The sequence below is a fragment of the Cryptomeria japonica genome, chromosome 8, assembly GCF_030272615.1.
Source record: "Cryptomeria japonica chromosome 8, Sugi_1.0, whole genome shotgun sequence".
Taxonomy (NCBI): Eukaryota; Viridiplantae; Streptophyta; class Pinopsida; order Cupressales; family Cupressaceae; genus Cryptomeria; species Cryptomeria japonica.
In genome coordinates this window covers 686190067-686212177 of record NC_081412.1, presented here as the reverse complement: position 1 = coordinate 686212177, position 22111 = coordinate 686190067, and the positions used below count along the sequence as shown (strand labels likewise).

Sequence of the window (22111 nt, the reverse complement as noted above, 5' to 3'; positions counted from 1 at the left end):
TAGGCTAGTCCGAATTTCACCTGCACTCACAATGCAATCTAAACCAATCTTCCATGATATGTTAGTTGGTCCCTATGAAAATTTCATAAGCGCTTTCTGTAACTTGATTATGCATATGACAGGCAAGATTAAGATAGCTAGAATCACTAGAATATTAAAACATTAGTAAAATGCTAACATTGTCACAACATACAATATGCCTTTTTTGATACCACCATGTTACTATAACGGTATGCCACTATACAATATGATAGGCCACCATGACAAACCAGATACTAAGAAGTAAGTGACCAAGGGCAGAGTATGCCAATACTATATATATATATATATATATATATATATATATATATATATATATATATATATATATATATATATATATATATATATATATATATATATATATATATTGGCATTAATCTGAATAAATGTGTAAATCAAGGAAATATACAGTCCATATATATATATATATCTATCAATTCGAATTGCAAACTATATATATATATATACATATATATATATAGAGAGAGAGAGAGAGTATAAATAAGAACTATACAATCATCAACAAATGCCATAATCAACCAATTAAAGTTTGTGTACCAGGTGTATTTAGTCTATATATATTGTATATACATCCTAGTTTAAATTACGTATATAATGATGTATGCACAAATCCAGAAATGCTTGAAGAAAATAGATACAAGGATATATGATGTAAATAAACCCATGCCTTAGTCTGAGAAACACCTAATGTCTGAGATGCAAATGAATACTTAACTTTTTGAAGGTATATATATGCCAAATATGTGTAAGTGTTGATGTAGATTTGTAGGTGAATACAATTATCACTATCTCTAGTTCATCCTAAGCTCGATCACCTCAAAGAGACTGATTGAATAAGGTCCTATTTGCCCCATCTGCACCATCATTTCCCAGTTTGTCCACCATAGTGTTAGCCTCCCTATATAAATGATTCACAGTAAAATCGTTAAAATTTGTTAACAAAGATAGAGCTTTGTCCAACAAGCATCTTAGCTCCCAATTTGGCATATGTTTAGATCTCAGGGCATTAATTATGATTGCAGAGTCCCCATCCACTTCTAACCTGTTAATCTTGAGTTTCATGCATAGATTCAAATCTTCGATTAATCCAAAGAGCTCAACCATATTGTTGGTGCAGTGGCCTAAGTGAGTTGATTTGGATCCAATCCATATCCCATTATTTGCATGAATAATGCATATAGCACCAGCCTTGCCTGGATTCCCATGAGAAGCCCTATCGAAATTCAATTTATGCCAACCATATTTTGGAGGTATCCATTTGCATGCCAATATTAATGCCCTTTTATCAATGTCATCTCTACCTGAGAAAGGGGGAATCTTGATCCCACACCATTGTTTTTTGATAAGATTGTCCCAATCTGTGAAGACTTTTGTTAATACATAATAGCTTCGGTAAGATAAATGATTGAATGAGAGATAAATGAAGTCTCTCATTCAATCATTTATCATATCGATAACTATGATAAAACCATCAAGCAATTAATTCATCCTTGATAGCGATTCTATATTTGCATATGAGCAATCTATTGATAATCACACTATCTATCTTCCTCATGTTCATCTATCTAATGAATTTTGTATTTAGATGAATATCAACTAAACATAAATGATGATGACACCAATTAATATATACCGAATTGAATATATATTATATCGGGTTACATGTAATATTATATCAGGGTGCATATAATATATATCGGGTTGCATATAAGGTATATATATCGGGTGGTAATGTATTAATCACCGATAGTTATCGGTTGTCAAGGCTAACACACCGAAAACTATCGGCTGTTAGCATTGACAGTCACCGATATACTATCGGTTATTAATGCTGAGTTAAATACACCGATGAACTTCTAGTTATGATCACCGATTGGCATTTACCGTAACATGCTTTTGTTAAGTATAAACAAAAGGTATGATCAAGTAATGTCTTGATCGGTCATGACCGATCAAGGCATTGCTTGATCGTGCCTCCTTTGTCATATACTTATAGTAAGTGGCATTCTTGAGATAGGACATAGAAAATATTAAATGCTCCTCTCATCTACCACAAGAAAGAAGATAGTTAGACATATACAATAAGAACTTAATAATACAAATCAGATAATAGAATTATAACTTGCATATTGAATGTAAATTGAACATCATTTACAACTTTATCATGTTGTGGGATGGTCAAGTTCTTATTATTGTAAACTTTCGTTATGGATGCCTCAATTTTGGCCAAAAGGTTTTCAACCTGCATCTCAGATTCCTTAAAAATACAACGGTTTCTCTCCTTCCAGATTTTCCATATAACTAGGGTCGGGCTGCAGATACAAAGATTATAGAATAAACTATTTGTTTTGATGATTGACTAACTTCTAAACCAATCTGAAAGATTGGGGAGAAGGGCACTTGACCAACCCAATTGCCCCATTAACCAGTTCCAACATTTTTGGGTGTAATTGCAAGTCATGATCAGATGTGAGTTTGTTTCTTCATCTTGTCTGCATAGAAGGCAGATCGAGAAACCTTCAAATCCTCTTTTCTTGAATTGCTCTGCTGTCATAACTCTTCCTTGAATGGCAAACCAAGCAAAGACTCCAGCCTTAGGAAGGCAATATTTGTCCCACCAGAGTCGGAATGGAATGTTGTCTTTGAAGATGCTTGCTTCATTATATATTGTTTTAAAGTCATCTTTGTAATTGTATTGCCCGTCTTTAGCCTTCAACCATACAAGTTTTTCTGACTCTTGCCTAAATATGATTAACCTGTTCCTCAAAATTTGTGGTAGTTTCTGAGCTCTACTATCATCCATGTGATTGCTCAGTACTTTCCATTTCCATCCAACAGTTAGATCAGGGTCAAATACAACATAATCCCTGACATACTTGCCCCAAAGCTGGATAAGGTGATCTTGGATACCTCTGGTGTCCATTAATTTTTCTATTGGTGGATGCCCCCCCATGAGTCCTCCCAGAATAGGGCAGACCTGCCATCATGAATACCCCAGAACAAGTATTGAGTTACGTGCCTTTTGCAATCTAGCATAGAGTTCCATATTCTAGACCCTCTAGGGGGGTTAGGGAGTCTAAAAATCGATTCTCTACAATTGCTCATAAGATATTTGTGTCTAAGAATCTTTTCCTATTTGGCCTCCAAGTGAATGTAGGCCCTCCAAACCAGTTTTGCCCCAAGAGCCCTATTTTGCCAATGAATGTTTCTAATCCCCGTACCTCCATCTTGCCTTTCTCTGCAAATTTTATCCCAAGAAATTAAAGCCATCTTCTTCTTCTCTACTGAACCTTGCAAATAAAAATTTCTAATAATCTTAAACAACCTTTTGTGTGCCCCCGAAGAGAGTGGGATGCAAGATAGAAGATATATGGGCATAGCAACTAGAATTGATTTAATTAGTGTAACTCTTCCTGTACCAAACAACCAATGCTCCTTCCAAGTAGATAACCTTTTTAGCAATTTCTCAGTCAGAGGGTCCCAAAGTCTTCTTGTCGTGGTTCCTTTGTCAATGGGAATACCAAGATAAATGTTGGGAAGGTGTCCAATCCTAAAGCCAAGGATCGAAGCAATTTGTGTCTCCTCAATTGGCTTTGTGTTGAAGAAGAATATCTAAGATTTTTCAACGTTGACAATCTCGCTTGAAGCCTGACCATATTGATTCAACACATTTTTTAGCTCACGTGCCTCTTTAACATCCCCTTTCCTTAAGAGCATTGTGTCATCTGCGAATTGTTGGTGTGTGCAGGGATCCACCTCGTTGGTGATTCTAATACCATTAATTTTCCCTAGCCTACAAGTGCTTTCAAGCTCCTTCTTAAGGCTTCAAACATAATTATGAATAGGAAGGGAGACTGAGGATCACTTTGTCGTAAACCTCTTGATATCTCAAAGAATCCCTCAGGTTTCCCATTGATTAAAATTGAGAATCTGGGGCTTGAGATGTAGTAGAATACCACTCCACCCATTGTTTGTCAAAACCAAAGGCTCTCAGGCAACTCCATAAGAAGTGCCAATCGATTTTATGATAGGCCTTCTTGATATCTGATTTGATCAACATGATGGGCTTCCTCTGGGATTGTATGGAGTGTATAGCTTCTTGGACTATGACAATTCCATCCAATATCAATCTATTCAGAACGAATCTTGTTTGTTCTTCTGAGATTATATTAGGGGGCAATTTTTTAATCTATTTGCGATAACTTTGGCTAGTAGTTTATATAGCATGTTGCATAAGGATATGGGCCTGGAATCATCCCATTTTGAAGGGTTTTCCTTTTGGGGTAGTAACACGATAAATGTATTATCTATTTCTTTTAGTAATCTCCCAACATTTCGAGCAGATTCAAGGGCCACTGTTACCTCATCATCAATTATGTGCCAACATTTCTGATAAAAGCCCACAAGGAAACCGTCTGGCTCGAGTGCCCTATCAACTTGAAATTGTGATAGGGCAAGATCCACCTCAACCTTTGTAAACTTAGCATTTAGCATTTTGTTATCATCATTGTCTATAAATTTAGGAATGTTCTTTATCAGTTCTTTGTTATTAGATAAGTCTGAGAATTCCCAATTGTTCAGAATATTCCTAAAGTATAGCATTACCTCTTCTACGATCTGCATATTATTGTCTATTACTTGCCCATTTTCTAGGGAGATCTGAGTGATTCTATTCATTGCTCTCCTCATTTTGACACTCATGTGAAAGAATTTGGTGTTCTTATCACCATCTTCTAACCAAGCTTCTCTAGATTTTCGCTTCCATAAAATTTCCTCCTTGGCTAGGATATTTTCATATTCACATAACAATTTTTTTCCCGCCACATAAGTCTCTTGAACCATACCATTGAGCATCACCTCTGGATTCACACCTTCTAATTCCATTTCAATCCTGGCTTTTTCCTTGAAAATGTCTTTAAATATCTCCTTGTTCCAATCCAGTAATCTATGTTGATCATTTTCAATTTTGATGCTAGGCAATACATCTTAGATCCAGAGAAATGCCCAGTTGTCCACCAATTCTGAATGTTAGGGATGAAGTCCTCATGTTTAAGCCACATTAATTCAAACTTAAAGGGGCGGCCTATTGTTTTAACTTCTCCCATTATTTCCAGCAATGTTGGGTAATGGTCAGATCCAGACCATGGCAGAACAGAGGCTTTCATTTCAGATGAAAAGGTGGAAAGATCACCTTTGAAGAAAAATATGTTTAGTGTCTCTGCAATGTTGCAAAATCCAAGTCTTCTATTGTTCCAAGTGTGAACCCCTTCCTCTGTTTTTATTTCCAGCAAGTTACTATCACAAACCCAGTTTATAAAGTCAATTTGAGGTTGGCGTATGGTTTTAATTCCCCCACGTTTATCAGATTGATAAAGGATAGTGTTGAAATCCCCTACGATTATGAAGTATTGGGAGGGTTGACCACACAAACATCGACTGATTTCTTGCCATACCAATCTCTTTTTATCTGTAGGGATTGGCCCATAAACATTCAAAAGGGTGAATTTCAATTTATCAGTGACGGATCTAATTGAGCTAGCCATCCAGTGTTGCATTCTGACACTACTAGTGTAGGAGATTGTGCCTTTCTTCCAAAATATAGCTAGACCCCCCAAAATCCCTAATTGAATCAACAGCCTCCACATGCCAATTAGTAAGTTTCCTCCCAAAATTGGATAACTCGCTTAAACATAGTTTAGTTTTTTGCAACATCACTATGTCAACTTGAGATTTCATGATGTTGCGCTTGATCAAGCGCTGCTTATTAGGGGCACCCATGCCCCTAACATTCCAAGTTAGAATGTTTACTGCTCTTCGGGGGGGATTCTCTTTCCCTGAGCAAAGGAGAGTGGTTATCTTTACCTACCCTTTTACCTCTCTGTCCATCCTCCTCTTGTCTAAAAAAGACTTTCTACCTCTTCTAGCGGAAGATAAACCACAATCAGGTGCCTTTATATTTCATGTTTCCTGAAGGATCCCTCTATCTTCATTATTCTCATGGCTCCCAACCAACTCCAATTTGTTCTCTTCCTCCTTCATATTAATAAGTTCATTGATAATGAACCTTTTTTCCTCCTCTTCATTCATCCCTACCACTACAGGGCATGTCTCATCAAATTCCAGAGGGGTATCCTTCACTATCTCAACCTAACTTTGCACAGGCGAGATCATCTCCATCGGATTCTGGGACGTAGGAACACTCACTGCTCCATCCAACCTACCAACTCTAGGCAAGGGATCAACAACAACATTAGTCTGAGTAGCGGTATTAGATTCATCCACAATCTCCTCTGCAATCTTGCCCATCAGGTTGTTGATGACACTGTCAAGCTCCTTCTGGATAATCCTCTCATTATCATTCAAAGGAGATCTCTCTTTACTGCCAGTATTGGAAGCCATAACAACTCTTGCGCTCCCAGACCCCCTACTCCTATCAAGGTTGTGGGGAAGGACCCGAGCTGGAATGTTAATGTCATTCTGTTGGGGCTGGACATTGATCATGAAACCCCCAATGTCATTGTTAAATCTAATATCTATCTTTTCTACTGGTTCTATCAGTTTCGAATTTTGGGATTTCTCATTGCTAGGGCATTTTGATGATCAAAAGGATATGACATCAGATATCGAGCCGGAATAGCACTCTGGTTTAAGGTCGTACTTACCATCTATTGTTGTTAGAATTATGTTTTTTAATTTGTTGATATTAGAATCTACATCAATAGGGCATTTTGATGATCAAAAGGATATGACATCAGATATCGAGCCGGAATAGCACTCTGGTTTAAGGTCATACTTACCATCTATTGTTGTTAGAATTATGTTTTTAAATTTGTTGATATTAGAATCTACATCAATAAGCATTTTAATATCCGAGTTGTCAGTCCAGTTTTCCTCCAAACCAATGAATCCCCCAAGTTTATCCCCAATATCAATAAGAATGCATAGATGCATAAGTTCAACAGGAGTATTATGAAAAATAATCCAATTCAAGACCGTTTTCAATTCGAAATTTTTTGCATCAAATTTGGGTTGTCAGTCAAAAAATTTAAAATTGTATCCCTTGAAAAATAAATAATTACCATGAAGTATTTTATGTTTTAGCGATTCATTGTTGCATTCTATATAAATAAAGTTATTTGAGAGTGTTGTGATACTTAGTCATTGAATATATCCCTCCACCAATCAATAATGGCAGATACAGAGATACCACTACCACACCACTTGGCAAAGGGGTCGTGCTCCAGGCAAAATTCTCTGAGATCCAAGGCAGCCTTAGGTGCTGAAATTTCAATGCATTCAGAAGCATTCGATAAGATTTTGGGGCACCTGCTTGGATGATGCCATAAGATCAACATAGTTTGATTTTTTTTTTGGGAACCTTTTGTATCTTGGTTTTGGTCTAGAGTATCTAGCGCCCTTCTGAAGATTAAGCCTATTAAGATCGCAAGAATCCCCGACACAAGTAGGTTTTAACAAAACCTCCACAGGATCCTTCAGGGGGTGAAATCAGTTCTGGGCCAAGTTCATGGGAGGTCGTTGATTCCTGGGTTGAGGAGCTCTGAATCCTAGAGGTATCTGATTTGCCCCTGAAGCGAATGGAGGGGTCGCTGATGTGATTGGAACTACCCAAATTTGAGAGGGTCGATGGCCTTCTTTAGCCTGAGCGACCCATCTTCTTTCACCCCTGAGCGTCTTCCTACTCTTCACCGTCCTCCATGGATGATCCTGCAGAGGGGGAGCCCTACCAAAATTCAAGGCGATGTCGGGGCCTCAAATCACCAATACCAACACATGAATTCACGTTGTCACCGAAAAATTGCAGAGCCATATTTTTTGGATTAAGAAATCTCATAATTTGGTCTATGAGCAATCTTGCATCAACCAAAAATATTTCCTTTCGGTTTAGTTCTTGTTAAGTTTTGTGTGCAGTTTCTGTGTTCCTACCGATATGTTTCGATGGTGGCTTTCTTTTCATTACAGATCAGATTTTTGATTTCCAGGCTTGTTTATATGCTTAATTCTAGATTCTCAGTCCATTTGGATTCTTTTTCAGCAAGATATTGCTTCCGGTTTGGCTATTACTGGGTTTTGGGCAGTTTTTGAGCTTAACGGCTAATTGGAGATTTCTTCCTTATCAGAGCGGTTTCTCGACGTGTGGATCTATTTTGTGTCTTGCTAGATATTCCTAAGTCCTTGGCCGACCTTCTTGTTGATCTGCACTTCTTGGTTGTTCTTCTTTGAAGAGATTTACTTTCATTCTTGGGGCCAACCTATTTACATGTTTCATTTTCTTGCATTGGTAAATGTAATCTTTTGTGGCCGACCCGGATATGTTCCAGAGGGTATATATATGGTATTATGTAATCATTTGTTGGGCAGTAGATCAGAATAAGGATTTGGATTCAAGATTAGAGATTCAAATGACTCTGAGAGTTCCGGATGGATTGTATCTGGCATGTTATCCTACATGTAACCGGTTGATTACCGGATGTTCTATTATGAATGTATGATGATAACTGAATGGTTGCCGAAGGTTATAAGACAATGATATGATCTGATTCTATAATCCATCAATGTTTCATTGTTGCTTCCATTGTGTTACTCTTGCTGTATGAGTCGATCAATTCTTTTTGAGGATCCACCGGTCATGGCTGCACCAAGTGGCATCAGAGCGAGTTATGAGTCGGTTGGTGGAAGAGCTAGTTGCGAACCTTGAGGCATTTCTTTGGGTGAACAATTCACTGAGTGGAGGAAAGTTGCGAGTGTGTTCAATAGATCGCCAAGTGTGAGACAATTGAAACCAGTAGTCAGATCGTCGAGTTGAAGCAGTTCATCGGAGCAAAGGAGGAGAGGCCACCTAGAAGGATGAACCCCCAGAGGGTAGAGTAGATGATGGAGGATTTCAAGAATGAGATGAAGAATGAGATCTAGAACGCATTGGTTGGTTTGCAGAGGAATTCGGAGTCTGAAGATGAGTATGAAGAAGCTGGAGAGGATCTTGAGGCCAAAGAGGTTGATGTACCAGAAGATGGAAGAGAGGAAAGATTTCTGAGAGTAGTGGCACAAGCGAGTAAAGTGCATAAAGTGGACGTTTCAAACTTTTCCAGGATGTTGAATCCAAAGGATCTGATTGATTGGATCGAAGAGATGGAGGACTACTTCGAGTTTGAGGATATTAAGGGCCCACAGAGAGTCTGGTTGGCACAGACTAAGTTGAAAGGGCATGTTGCCTTATGGTGGGAAGAATTGTAGAGAGATGGGGAGGAGAATGGTGAAATGAAGATCACCCGGTGGAGAAAAATGATTGCAATATTAAAGGCCAAGTTCATACCGAGAGACTATGAGTTGGAATTGTTCAAGAAGTTGCAGAACCTAAAGTAGAGAAACATGAGTGTGAAAGAGTATACTGAGGAATTCTACAAGGTGATGATCAAATCTGGGCATAGAGAGATGGATAGAGAAAAGGTGGTGAGGTAAATAATTTGACTTGCATTTAACATTTAGGATGAGATGAGTATGTTGAGGATTTCCACACTTCATGAAGAAGCTTACTAGTATGCTTTGAAGGCTGAGGAGAAGGTGAGAAGAAGACAACAAAATAACCCTAGAGGGAAGGAGAGATACAAAGGATATATGAGTGGCAGTATAGAGAAGTAGAATGTTGAAGATGAATCAAAACCTAAGTGGAGTAAAGAATCGGATTAGAAAACACAGAGAAAAGGCAATGGTAGTAGCAGTAGAGACTTTCCCGGTAAATGTTTCAAGTGTGGAGAAACTGGACATAGATTTTATGAATGTAAGTAGGGAATGGAAAGAAGTCATGTGGCAAATGAGGAATCGGAAGGTGGAGTTACCAGAACTGGGTGTGCACCAGAGCAAAGAGAGTCTCTTATGTTCAGAAGAGTCATGATGGAGCAGAGCAGTGAAGATATCGGACCTACTCAAAGGAGTCTTTTTCGAACTGTGCACAAATTAGGTGGTAAGTGTTGCAAGGTTATTGTGGATAGTGGAAGTACTGATAATTTGGTATTTGAGAAGATGGTAGTGAAGCTTGGATTGAAGAGGCTTGAACACCCTTGTCCTTACAAGGTAAGTTGGTTACAAGATGATCAAAAGTTACAAGTAAAGGAACAATGTTTGGTGAGTTTTAATATTGGACCTTTTAGGGATGAGGTCTTGTGTGATGCATCTATGAGTGCTTGTCATGTCTTGTTTGGAAGACCTTGACAGTTTGATAGAGGAACTATTTATGACTGTAGAAGAAACCTAATCACTATTGAGAAGGATGGGTAGAAGTTCACATTGGCTTCTTTGAAGGAGAAAGAGAAGGAGGTGAAGAATTAGGGTCTTGAGAGAAGTTGTAGTACTAAGAAACCAGTTGCAGAGGTTATATCAGAAAGTGGCATGAATTTGCAGAAGGATTTGATAGATAAGTTTGATAGACAGATCGAACTAGATGGCAGTAAGGTTGTGATAGTGAACCAGATGAAGTCTTGTGGTAGAAACAAATCAGAGTTGCAGAGGAAAGAGAACAATAAGAAGAGACAGTGTGCAGATCTGAAGCAAGGGAAGATAAATAAAGAGAATCAAGAGTTAGAGAATCCGGTTGAGGTTCCGGAGGAGCTAAGAAAGATTTTTGGATCATAAATGAGCATGTGATCTATATCCCGAATCCTTTTCGATGTTCATGAGTTGCCTCTCATGGAACATCTCTTTCTACCTAGGGTGTCTGATGCAAGAGCATCCCCGATCTATGAGCAATCTTGCATCAACCAAAAATATTTCTTTTCAGTTTAGTTCTTGTTCAGTTTCGTGTGCAGTTTATGTGTTCCTACCAGTATGTTCCAGTGGTGGCTTGCTTTTCATTGCAGATCATATTTTTGGTTTCCAGGCTTGTTTATGTGCTTAATTCTAGATTCTCACTCCATCTGGATTCTTTTTTGGCAAGATATTGCTTCTGGTTTGGTTGTTACCAGGTTCTAGGCAGTTTCTAAACTTAACGCCTAATTGGAGATTTCTTCCTTTCCAGAGCAGTTTCTTGGCATGTGGATCTATTTTGGGTCTTGGTATATGTTCCTAAGTCCTTGATCGACCTTCTTGATGATCCACACTTCTTGGTTTTTCTTTTTCGGAGAGATTTCCTTTCATTCTTGGGGCCAACCTATTTACACATTTCATTTTCCTGCATTGGTAAATGTAATCTTTTGTGGCCGACTCAGATATGTTTCAGAGGGTATATATATGGTATTATGTAATCATTTGGAGGGAAGTATATCATAATGAGGATTTAGATTCATGATTAGAGATCCGAATGACTCTGAGAGTTTCAGATGGATTGTATCCGGCATGTTAGCCTGCATGTAACCGATTGATTACCAGATGTTCTATGATGAATGTATGATGATAATCGGTTGGTTACCAGAGGTTATAAGACAATAATATGATTTGATTATGTAATATTTCAATGTTTTATTATTGCTTCCGTTGTGTTACTCTTGCTGCATGAGCCAAACATTTCTCTTTGAGGATCCATCGGTCATGGTTGCACCGATATTATAGGGAGAGTTTTGACTTGCAATGAAAGAGAAGTTACAGAGTGGGATGTGCATTAGAATTTGCCTCCTTAGGTAACACAACTTGTAGCCACTTGTTAATCTCTTGGAATGGCCCATCAAGTTGTAGCCATGGTTGTGGAAATATTTTTGAACTGTACCAATAAAATGGACCCAAAAAAAGGCTATCCAAAAGGGGATTTTGCCTCCTAGCGAAGGAGAATGTGCATGGGAAATGGGAACAATAGGTCAAATAGTATTTTGAAGAGGTCTCATTTTTTAGACATCTAGGGACATAGTAGAGAATAGTAGAGGCTCAATAGTCTGAGGTACTTGTGGATCAAAGAAAATATATCCCATTGGTGTTATGAGACATACATGTGAGAATTGATATCCAATAGTTTAAAGACGGATCCGAAATCGAAAAGTTTAGCATATACCTTTACGAGGGTGATGAAACACTTCATGATAATAAATGGTGTCCAATGATGTTGGGAACTTGGATGCATGCTAGGTGACTATACTTGCAATTGGGGAGGATCTTGAAGAAGTCTTACTAGTCTGAGAACTGTTTTCAAATAATAAGATTCTACATAATGTATTATTTTATGTTCTTATTTAGCTTATTATTGTAATGCTAATAGGGGTGTTGGAATATACACTCCAACAATAAACACATGTCAAGTTTTAGTTAGATGTCTATATCATCTAATTTGTTATCAATCATTTCAATTTGTTGTCAAACATCCTAGTTAATTGTCAAATATATTTGCTATTTTGTAAGAAGATAGTTGAGTCTTATACACCTTTAAAATTGTAAGTTGTTGGTGAATAAAGTGTTTTTTGTCGTATTTCAATGTTCTCTCTTTTCTTTGTTCTTTGGTTTTAATAGGGGGTAATTCATAAAAAAACTTAAGAGGAGTACATGGTAGTAATCACACTAAAAACTTACCATGTTCTTACAAACATTTTATTGAGACCTTAAAAATCACCCTTACAAATGTCGACCTAAAGTTTGTTGAGTTAGGAATGAGATAGTTCAATAGTAGTAGTGAAACAAAGTGTCAAATAAGACTTTATAGCCAAAGAGAAGGGCAAATAAAATGGTCACTAAAGAGAGGGCAAAACAATAGTAAGGTTGTAATAAGGAATCTAGAAAACATCACATGTCATTACTATGATAAGATGGGTCATATGAAGAAGCACTACAAAAAAAGGTTGGCTAATAAAAAATCCAACTTGGGAGGGTCTTAGTAGAAGGATTATATTAGAAGACATATAGAGTAGTCAACCTCTATGCATTCATGGCATACAAAACCATAGAGCCATCCACAACATCTACTTGGTCGTGATTAATGTGTACCTATTTATGCTTGATTGTGTTTAGTTTCAGGACCGTTTCCATTAACTTGGTGCATTCCCCTATTCACAACTTTTTTCCCAACCCAAAATACTAGGACTAGGGTGCCTAACGTCCCTATCCAGACAACTTGGCCTTGAAATTTAAAATATGAATGTTGGTTGTGTGAGTAGTGGAAATTTTCCCTTCGATGGCGACCCTCACTAAAAATTAAATTTGAAAAGGTGTAAGTTGTATATAAATACAACCCCCTCTCTAATTTTAAACTCTAACTATCAACTATCATATCCTATGAGCATTCAATCAAGCACAAGTAATCAAGGAGAAAAGCATTCAAGCGTACATCTTTATTATTACAACATGATCAATCACAATATGTTTCTGCATGATGAAAGCATGCATTAACATCTTCTAGCAACATCAAGCCTTATGTGAGACTTCATGCCAAGGGTTTCATATTTGAGGTAATATTTGTCATTCCAACTTTTCCATTATTGTTTAGCCTTTGTCCTCCTTAGGACAAACTCTCTTTAACATCAATCATAGTTGTGGTGGAGGTGGAAACACCAACATGGGATTTAGCCTTTGTCCTCCTTAGGACAAGCTCTCTTTTACATCAATCATAGTTGTTGTGGAGGTGGAAACACCAACATGGGGTTTGACTTAGGCAAGCCCCTATACAACACAACCCTTTTTTCCCATTTTTCATGTGTGCATGTTCAAATCTAACAACATAAAGTGTAATAGGAACATAAGTAAGCTGCTACAAGTTGCAACGACTTTTGAATAGGCAAAAACATTTGGACTAGGGTACCCGACACACATGTTTGGCTATTTTCGATCGAATATTTGAGAGACAAACCTACATGACCTACTGATTGCAATTTTGCTCCTTTCTATTCACACAAACACTCTCAAAATGGGGTGTCCAAACACACCAATCCGACACTTTTAGGCTTAGTTTGCAGTTTCAAGTTCACTTATATGTCTTATTTCCAACTATGATCTAATGTGTTGAATTTTTGTTCTATAATTTATTGTTATCACTTAAAGTCATCATTTTCATATCACCAAACCTAAAGCATACATACACTCATCTCAATTCTATTACATTTTTAAAAAGGGAACACATATCCAAGTGTTTAGCTCTCACATTAAGATTGGAATTGAACCTATTTATGTGTCCCAATGATCACGTGCACACATTTGAGATCTTAGTTTGCATCAATAGACCTAGGATATCATTTTCACACATATTAATAAGCTTTCCAAAAATTATAATTTTAAATATATTATAAATATTTTTTTATATCTTTATTGAACATAAGTTTTTTTAGTGATCTCACCAAGGTCATTGTTGTCCACGCAAGACAAGAATAGTAAAACAGGTTTTAAAATTTTTTAAAATATCTATGCACAAGGTAATGGTGTTGTTTCAACAAAAATAGTTAGTTTGGATATATATAGAAAAAAGTGCATTGTGAAATAAACATGTGTCTAATTTCAATTTGCTCTCACTTCAAAAATTAATTAAAAAATGTAACATAAAATTATGAAAAAAATTATGTGCACTAGATAAAATAGTGTTACAAATCTATGTTTAAGAATTTATAAATTTATTCTTTTTTGTAAAAAATAGTTATACATTATGGAATAAATGTCTTTTTAAAAATGTAGTTAACTATATTTTTTAATTATTAGAATTTAATAAAAAATTCACAAATAATTTAAAAGATATATATTTAGAATCTAAATATAAATTAGTTTGGATATATATAGGAAAAGGTGCATTGTGAAATAAACATGTGTCTAATTACAATTTGCTCTCACTTCAAAAATTAATTAAAAAATGTAACTTAAAATTATGTGCACTAGATAAAATGGTGTTACAAATCTATGTTTAAGAGTTTATAATTTTATTCTTTTTGTAAAAATTAGTTATGCATTATGGAATAAATTTCACTTCTTAAAAATGTAGTTTACTATATTTTTTAATTATTAGAATTTAATAAAAAATTCACAAATAATTTTAAAAATATATAATTAGAATCTAAATACAAATTTGGAAAAATCACTAGTTCACATCATCTTCAATTTCTTAATGGTTTAGTTGTTATGGGTGACATAAAGTGAGAATTTGGTTAAAATTGTTTATCAAAATGCCCTGATTTGACTAAAAAGTGGGTTGCACTATTGTGGGATCACCTTGTACCCTAGACTATCAACAAAATACAAGGCCTAATCTTTATATGCAAAGGTTTAATTTTCACGTGTGTTGATCTCTAATTTGATACTTGGGGAGACTATCATGGTTTTATCTCTTCATACTTTCATGGAAACCTTGAATTACCATAGTTACAAGTCATGGAAAAAGGTCATACAAGAAGTTAGAATGGACAAATAATATTGATCATGTCTTATTATTAATTTCTTATAGTATCTATTATAACTTATTTGAAATTTCACTCATTGATTGTTTTCTCGCTCTATGGACCAAATTTAGGGGTTGCATTAAGTCACTCATTCTTCTCCGTTTCATAATAGACAACCTCATACTCATTAATGATGCAAATAATATTCCTTTTGATGATAGTAATATACACGAGCTTGTATATCTAGAGGGTTTTTTCTTTTTGGGGGGAGTTTTTTCCTATGGGTCCCTTTAGAGAGTTTTATGTAATTGGGTACCTCATCAGACCTAGTGCTAGTGAAAGGAAACTTGCAACCTCATAATGACAATTTCCAATAATTTATAAGAGAAATCTATGCAAATATGTGCTCAGAATCAATATGCAAAAGAATAGACAACATATCCATCAAAGGTGACACAAGATATAGCCTAGGAAAAGCCTTGTAAGGAAAAAACTTAGCCTCGATAAATATCCATCCTTGATGTATTATTCAACAATGCAACATTACAATACATCCATGAACACCTTTAAATCATAATCCCTCTACAACCACTCCATGTGAACAAGTATGCAACCACACATCCCATGCCATACTTCAAACCCTCACAAATGCTACAAGAGATTCTCTCAACAAAATAGCCAAAATAGCCAACCTTAAACAACTACCCTTGTGGTTTATTTTATAGAAACAAACTCCCACAAAATCACCAAGTGGTATTATATAAAACCATGTGACTAACACCTTGGATTATAAACCGTTGACTCCACATTCAATATTGGGTACTAAGTTTTCACTTTATTAAATTACTCTCCCCAATATATAATAAATACATTACATGTGACATGCTATACATAAAATGGTCCCAAGAATGTTAACTCCTAGTGATGCAAGTCCATCTAGGTTCCCCTAGATGCAACCCACACATAATAATAAATAATACATTACAAACATTATGCAAGGTGCACAACACCTAATTCCCAACAACTAGGACCCATCATTTCAATCTACATCTTTAAGTTACACTTAAGGGGGTGTTAGAGTACAAAAAGGGTTGTGGACATGATTGGTTCATAATTCTAGTAACCATTCAACCATCATAGATTAAGCTTACTTAGGAAATCTTATTATCATAGGTAATATTTGTCTTTTTAGTATCATTTCATAGGATTAAGATACATATCATATGTTACTACTTATCAAGTTGCCATTAGTTTTTATATTCAAAGTCATACTATATATTCTAGTCGGTTAACACTACCGAATCATGCAGTCAGTATAAACAGAGAAGTCGGTATGCACAGTCTAGTCAGTTAAAGAAGAAAGCAGTCACAGAATACAGTGTACACCGAAGTCGTCTACCGAATATCTTTTTATGGCCACCGAGGAGTAAAGTTAACACACTGAGTTGATATTCATCGAGTGAAACGTGTTACCAGATACATTGAACCTGGACATGCATATGAAAACATGTTACAAGAATCGAGGCACATCTAACCGTTATACATTGGAAATTGCACTAGAAGATTGTGTATGATTACAAGGTCAATCTAACAAATGAAATATTTTGTTTAGTTATTCATTCGAGGAATCTTGTTTGTAAGATCAAAGCAATGAATTGGATCACCGTTTTAAGAGATCTATTTATACAGCATGGATTAAGAACAAGGTGTGTGCATATATGTATGAAGGAAGACTGTTATAGAGACACAGAGGTCACCGAGAAGGTTTTCAGAGAACAGTTGAAGAACAGAGTAAACAGAAGGGTTTACCGAGTTACTATATGGGTTACCGAGGTATACTATAAGCAAGGTAATCTTATTCTGAGCACATAGAATCTTCTATAACATTTCAGATGTAAAGTTGCAGATGTTTGTAATGATTTTATTGTAATATTGTGAAGTTGAAAGAGAAACCTTTAACAGGGTAAAAGACTCTAACCAGGTCTATAAATTGTAAAGCCTCTAACCAGGTGCAGCTTTCAGAATAATGTTGTGAAATCCTTTAGCAAGGTACATCTAATAGATCTTGTTACTCCTAACAGGGTAAGCTATCAGAAATAGCTAAATGTAGCTCTAATCGAGCAATCTTTATTATTGCAATAGTGAAGTTGTGGGTGCCATCCCCACCGCAGTTTTTCTCTCTAACCAAGAGTTTCCGCGTAACCAAAATATATGTGTTATGGAGTGAATCATGTATGATTGTTATCTGTTTGTTTTAACTTTATTTTATGTTACTGCACTATTCTGTTTATGCATAACAGTAAGGTTATTATTAAAGAAAAGTTTTGGAGTACTGATTCACCCCTCCCCTCTCAGTACATTAGTTTTCCATATTGGGCCTGACAATTGGTATCAGAGCTTGAATCTTGGAAAAGGGTTTAACTACCTAAAGAGAAAGATCTTATCAATGGAAGGCTATAAACAATCTAGGAGGATTGTGTATCTACAAGAAGAGCTGGATCATGCAAATCAAGTGATTGCAGACATGCAAAGGCAAATGCAAAAATCTCTGAAAGTAAGAAGAAGATTATCTGATGACTTACAGGATTCTCAAGAGTTAGTGGAACAAATTGAGACATCATTTGAGAATAGTATATCTGAAGAGACTGAAGAAATGATTGGAGCACTGAAAGAAAAGAATAAAGCATTGACTGATCAACTAAAAGCAATGAAAAGAGAACATGAACATTTCAGTACAGAGATGACTGAAAATCTAGATGCATTGAGGACAACTGAGGATAAAGCAAGAGATCTACAAAGAGATAAACAACAACTTGAAGTCTTAGTATCTGATAAGAATGATGAAATCATAAGGTTGACTGGGATTCAACAAAATATGACAGATCAACTAGGTTATGCACATCATGAAGCAATTCTAAAGAATGATGAAAATCAAGCATTGAAACTTGAAGTATCAAGGTTGACTGATGAACTTGAAACAGAGAAGAAATCCAAAGAAACATTGAAGAAGAGTTATGATGCATCAAAGATGTTGGATGAGCAACTGAATACAAGAAGACCCAACAAAGATGCAGGACTCGGTTACAAAGGAAAAGACTCTACCGAGAAAGGAATTCATACTACCGAGAGAGGAGAATCATCAAAGCAAGCTGGAAACAGGAATAACATCAAAAAGAAGAAGCCTATTTGCTACTACTATGGAAATCAAGGTCACACTGCCAACATATGCCAGATCAGAAAAGGTAAGCAACTGAATATCACTAAGTCAAATGAGTATTGTTACAATTGCAATAAATATGGTCACACATCTAATCAATGTAGGACAAAATCTGTTAACAACTATCAGAATGCAAAATTCAAAGGATTTTGTAGAAACTGCAATAGATATGGACATAGTACCGAGAAGTGCTGGTCTAAGCAAAAGAATCACATGCGGTGTGTACACCGAGCAAACACCAGTGGTTACCGAACTCACACAAATCTTTACCGACAATATGTAGCAGTACCATGGGATTATAATACAAGGATATGGTGTGAATGTTGTGGAAGATATGGACATATTAATGCCAATTGTTTTATAAGGTTTCAAATGAACAACCGAAGATCATGGAGAAATCCTGGTATGGCATGTTTTCATTGTCACAAAGCTGGACATTTAGCTAGAGATTGCAGAGATCAACCTAGAAGAGACACTGAAGAGATAAAAGAAAAATTTAAGATGATTTGGAAAAAGAAGGAAATCATGTCAGATGAAGAAAGCACCTTACCTACCGAGTTAGGTGCACCTATTCCAAATTAATCAGAAAAGGTATGAAGGGACTGCATTCTCTAAAGGTTAAATCATAAGAGTTCCTATTCTATTATGTACAAAATTCAAAATTTGCATAGTCAAGATGCATTAGTAAGTTTGAAATTCTATCAAAAGTACTTTACAGGAAACCTATCACGTCGGTGTATACAGGAAGCTTGTCAAGTCGGTAAATGAGGGAAATTTGGTTACTTGGTTAAAATGAAAAAAAAGGAGTAAATCGGTTAAAGGTAAACCGAGTGCATTTAATGTTTTGACCTAATCCGCACGGAGCTCGATAAGGTATTTTCGTGGTCATTCTCATTCACCAAGTTTTCGAGAAAGCAGAGAAGAACGAATCAAGGTGATCAAACTTCATTCAGAGCGAATTTCAAGGTATTTACATCAAATCTCATCACACTGTTAAGCTGGTTTTCAATCTTGTCAAATTGCTACTATCTACCGAGTGTGAAGCGTCAGTCGTTTGTAAACCGTCAAACCCTAAGGATAGTTTGCTAAGTTTTCCCTTCAATCTATAATGGTGCCCAAGATCCAAGATCCCATAGTTGTCAAGAATGTGGAGAAGCCCTCGCTGAAGTATTCTTTGACTCCTAAAGTCGCCTCTGAACCGGATGACAAAACTACATTCTCACTCATCCCTGATCAAGTCTTGTTAGTAGAAGATGTTAGATTCTTCACCAAGTGTCGTGTTGAAGAACTCAGTCATGTTGAGATTGGTGATACATATGATGAACTTTGTACCGATGGCAAAATGGATAGCAAGTCATATCAAAATTAAGGGATTAACTGAAGCCCTAGCCTATCCCCGTGTGTTCAAACCCCAATGGGTTAAGTTTGTTTTAATCATAGTCAATGATGATTTTATGTGGCTAGAGGAGCAACCATTCAAAATCACTAAGGAAATCATTCACGTGATCACCGGGTATCCTATCTATGATCATGCACAAGCACAGAAAATGATATCACAGAAGGAGTTAATCAGTCTAACTGGAGTAGAATCTGATTATCGAGGACTGAAATTGAACAATGTCACTGATGCAGAACTTAAATTTGCAATTAGAGTTATTGGTTACTGTTTCTTCCAATCAGCAAGGGAAAACAGTGTACCATGTGCAGCAGTTGACTTAGCCTACAAAATAGTGAAAAAGGGAATGAAAGTAGACCTATGTGAAGTACTACTGAAGAACTTATTTGAGAACCTGAACACAATAAGAAAGCCGAAGAAGAACAACTCGGCAAATACACTGAAGTTTGGTTCACTTCTTGTATGCATGTTTTTCTACTTTGAGAAGTTCTTTCCCTCGGTCGGTAAAGTAGTTTGGGAGCTACACCGACCTATCACCCATCAAATAAATGACTTTATCAAGAAATTGGGAGATAATTTTAATGATATCATGGATGACTATTTCAGCAAATTTCAAGAGAAGATGCACAACAGGTATAGGATTCCACCACAGCTGGTAGAAAAATATAAGGATGATATATGTTTTGAGGTAGACTCCGATTACTGTTATATGAACGTTGTTGAACCAAGGACTCAATCTTTGCCACCAATGGGTTATGAGATTGACTATGATTTTACACAACAACAAATTGATGCCTATCTGTCATTGCCAAGGCATGCTACTGAACTAAGATATGGTACTTATGAAGAAGTGAAAGAAAAAGTGAAAATGAGCATTGTAGTACCTAAAGCTACAAGAAAGGCTACCAAGATGATAAGGTTTTATCTAAGAAATTCAAAGAAGAATCCTCCTCTACACCTGTCAAAGGCACTCTTGCCATTACCGAAGAGGAATCAGAAGCTCAAGAGGCAGCAATAACATTAAGTACCGAGTTGCCTAAGGGTAAAGTTTTGAAAAGAAAGAAACAGGACATTACAAAGGCCCTACCGACTCCACCAACAAAGAGACCCAACACTAGAGCATCAGCTGCATCACCGAGGAAGAAGCAAAAGAGTGTTATTGTTCCCAAGGTAACCAAGACCTACAAGAAATCTACTTGAAGACTCATTTTGGCAAAAGAGTCCAGTGATACATAATCCGATGATGCAAACAAAGTTCAGATTGTAAAAAGCAAGAAGGTAAATATTCACAGTGTTGAAAACTTTTGTGCCAATCTTAAAGAATATGGTGGATTTGTAGGATTTAGATATGTTAAGTATGAGACTAGGAATAATGATGAGAAGTGACAAATTGAAGAAGCTATCATCTGCACACTTTTAAAGTTTCGGCTAGCTCCATTAGAACTAGTAAAGTCACTTCCAAGTGAATTATACCTACATATTGATAACAGATGGAAATATGCAATGGACTCAGAGAAACAAATAAGAGAAAGAAATCTAGTCCATCTATTTCCTTATAGGTCTGTAGCAGAAATAAAGGAGCATTTGACAACATACAATTCTAAATTTCTTGTCAAACAGAGAGCCTTAAAATTGATGAATGGGCTATACATTGATGTAGAAAATGAGACAAAAGCCAAGTGGCTGGATATCTTCAAACGAAAGGATGTCGGTGAACAATCTCAAATTGAAATTGTTGATGTCACCAAGCAAGATGCTGATGTCACCGAGCAAGGTCCTGATGCTACCGAGCAAGACCCGACTGACACTATTCAAATTGATGAAGATGTCATGGATGCAGAAGCACCAGAGCAGGAAATGATAGAAGGCACTACCTATGCAAAACTTGTATCTAGTGAATCTGTGATAGTACAAGTTCAGCCTTATCTATCGGTCAAGCCACCTATCTCTACCGAAGCTCCTAAGGATACAGATCAAGGTACCGAAGGTCATAAGTCTGAAGCAGCAGAAGATACAACTAAAGATCAGAAGTCTCAAGCACCATCAAGCACTGCAAATGTTACAACTGAGACCCCTAGTACCAAGACACCCAAGGACACCACAACGACTACAGGAATAGACCAAAGTGTTGCATCTACCGAGCAACCTACC

At 36.4% G+C, this 22111-nt stretch overlaps 1 protein-coding gene across 1 annotated transcript in view; it reads left to right on the top strand.

The window, feature by feature from the left end:
* Positions 1–8710: 8710 nt before the first annotated feature.
* Positions 8711–22111, top strand: part of LOC131857916 (uncharacterized) — a 192663-nt gene continuing 179262 nt past the window's right edge. The window contains exons 1-3 of the mRNA XM_059210704.1: positions 8711–8749; positions 9016–9255; positions 9868–10042. Coding sequence (XP_059066687.1) covers positions 8711–8749; positions 9016–9255; positions 9868–10042 — 454 coding nt within the window. The remainder of the gene's footprint in view (positions 8750–9015; positions 9256–9867; positions 10043–22111) is intronic.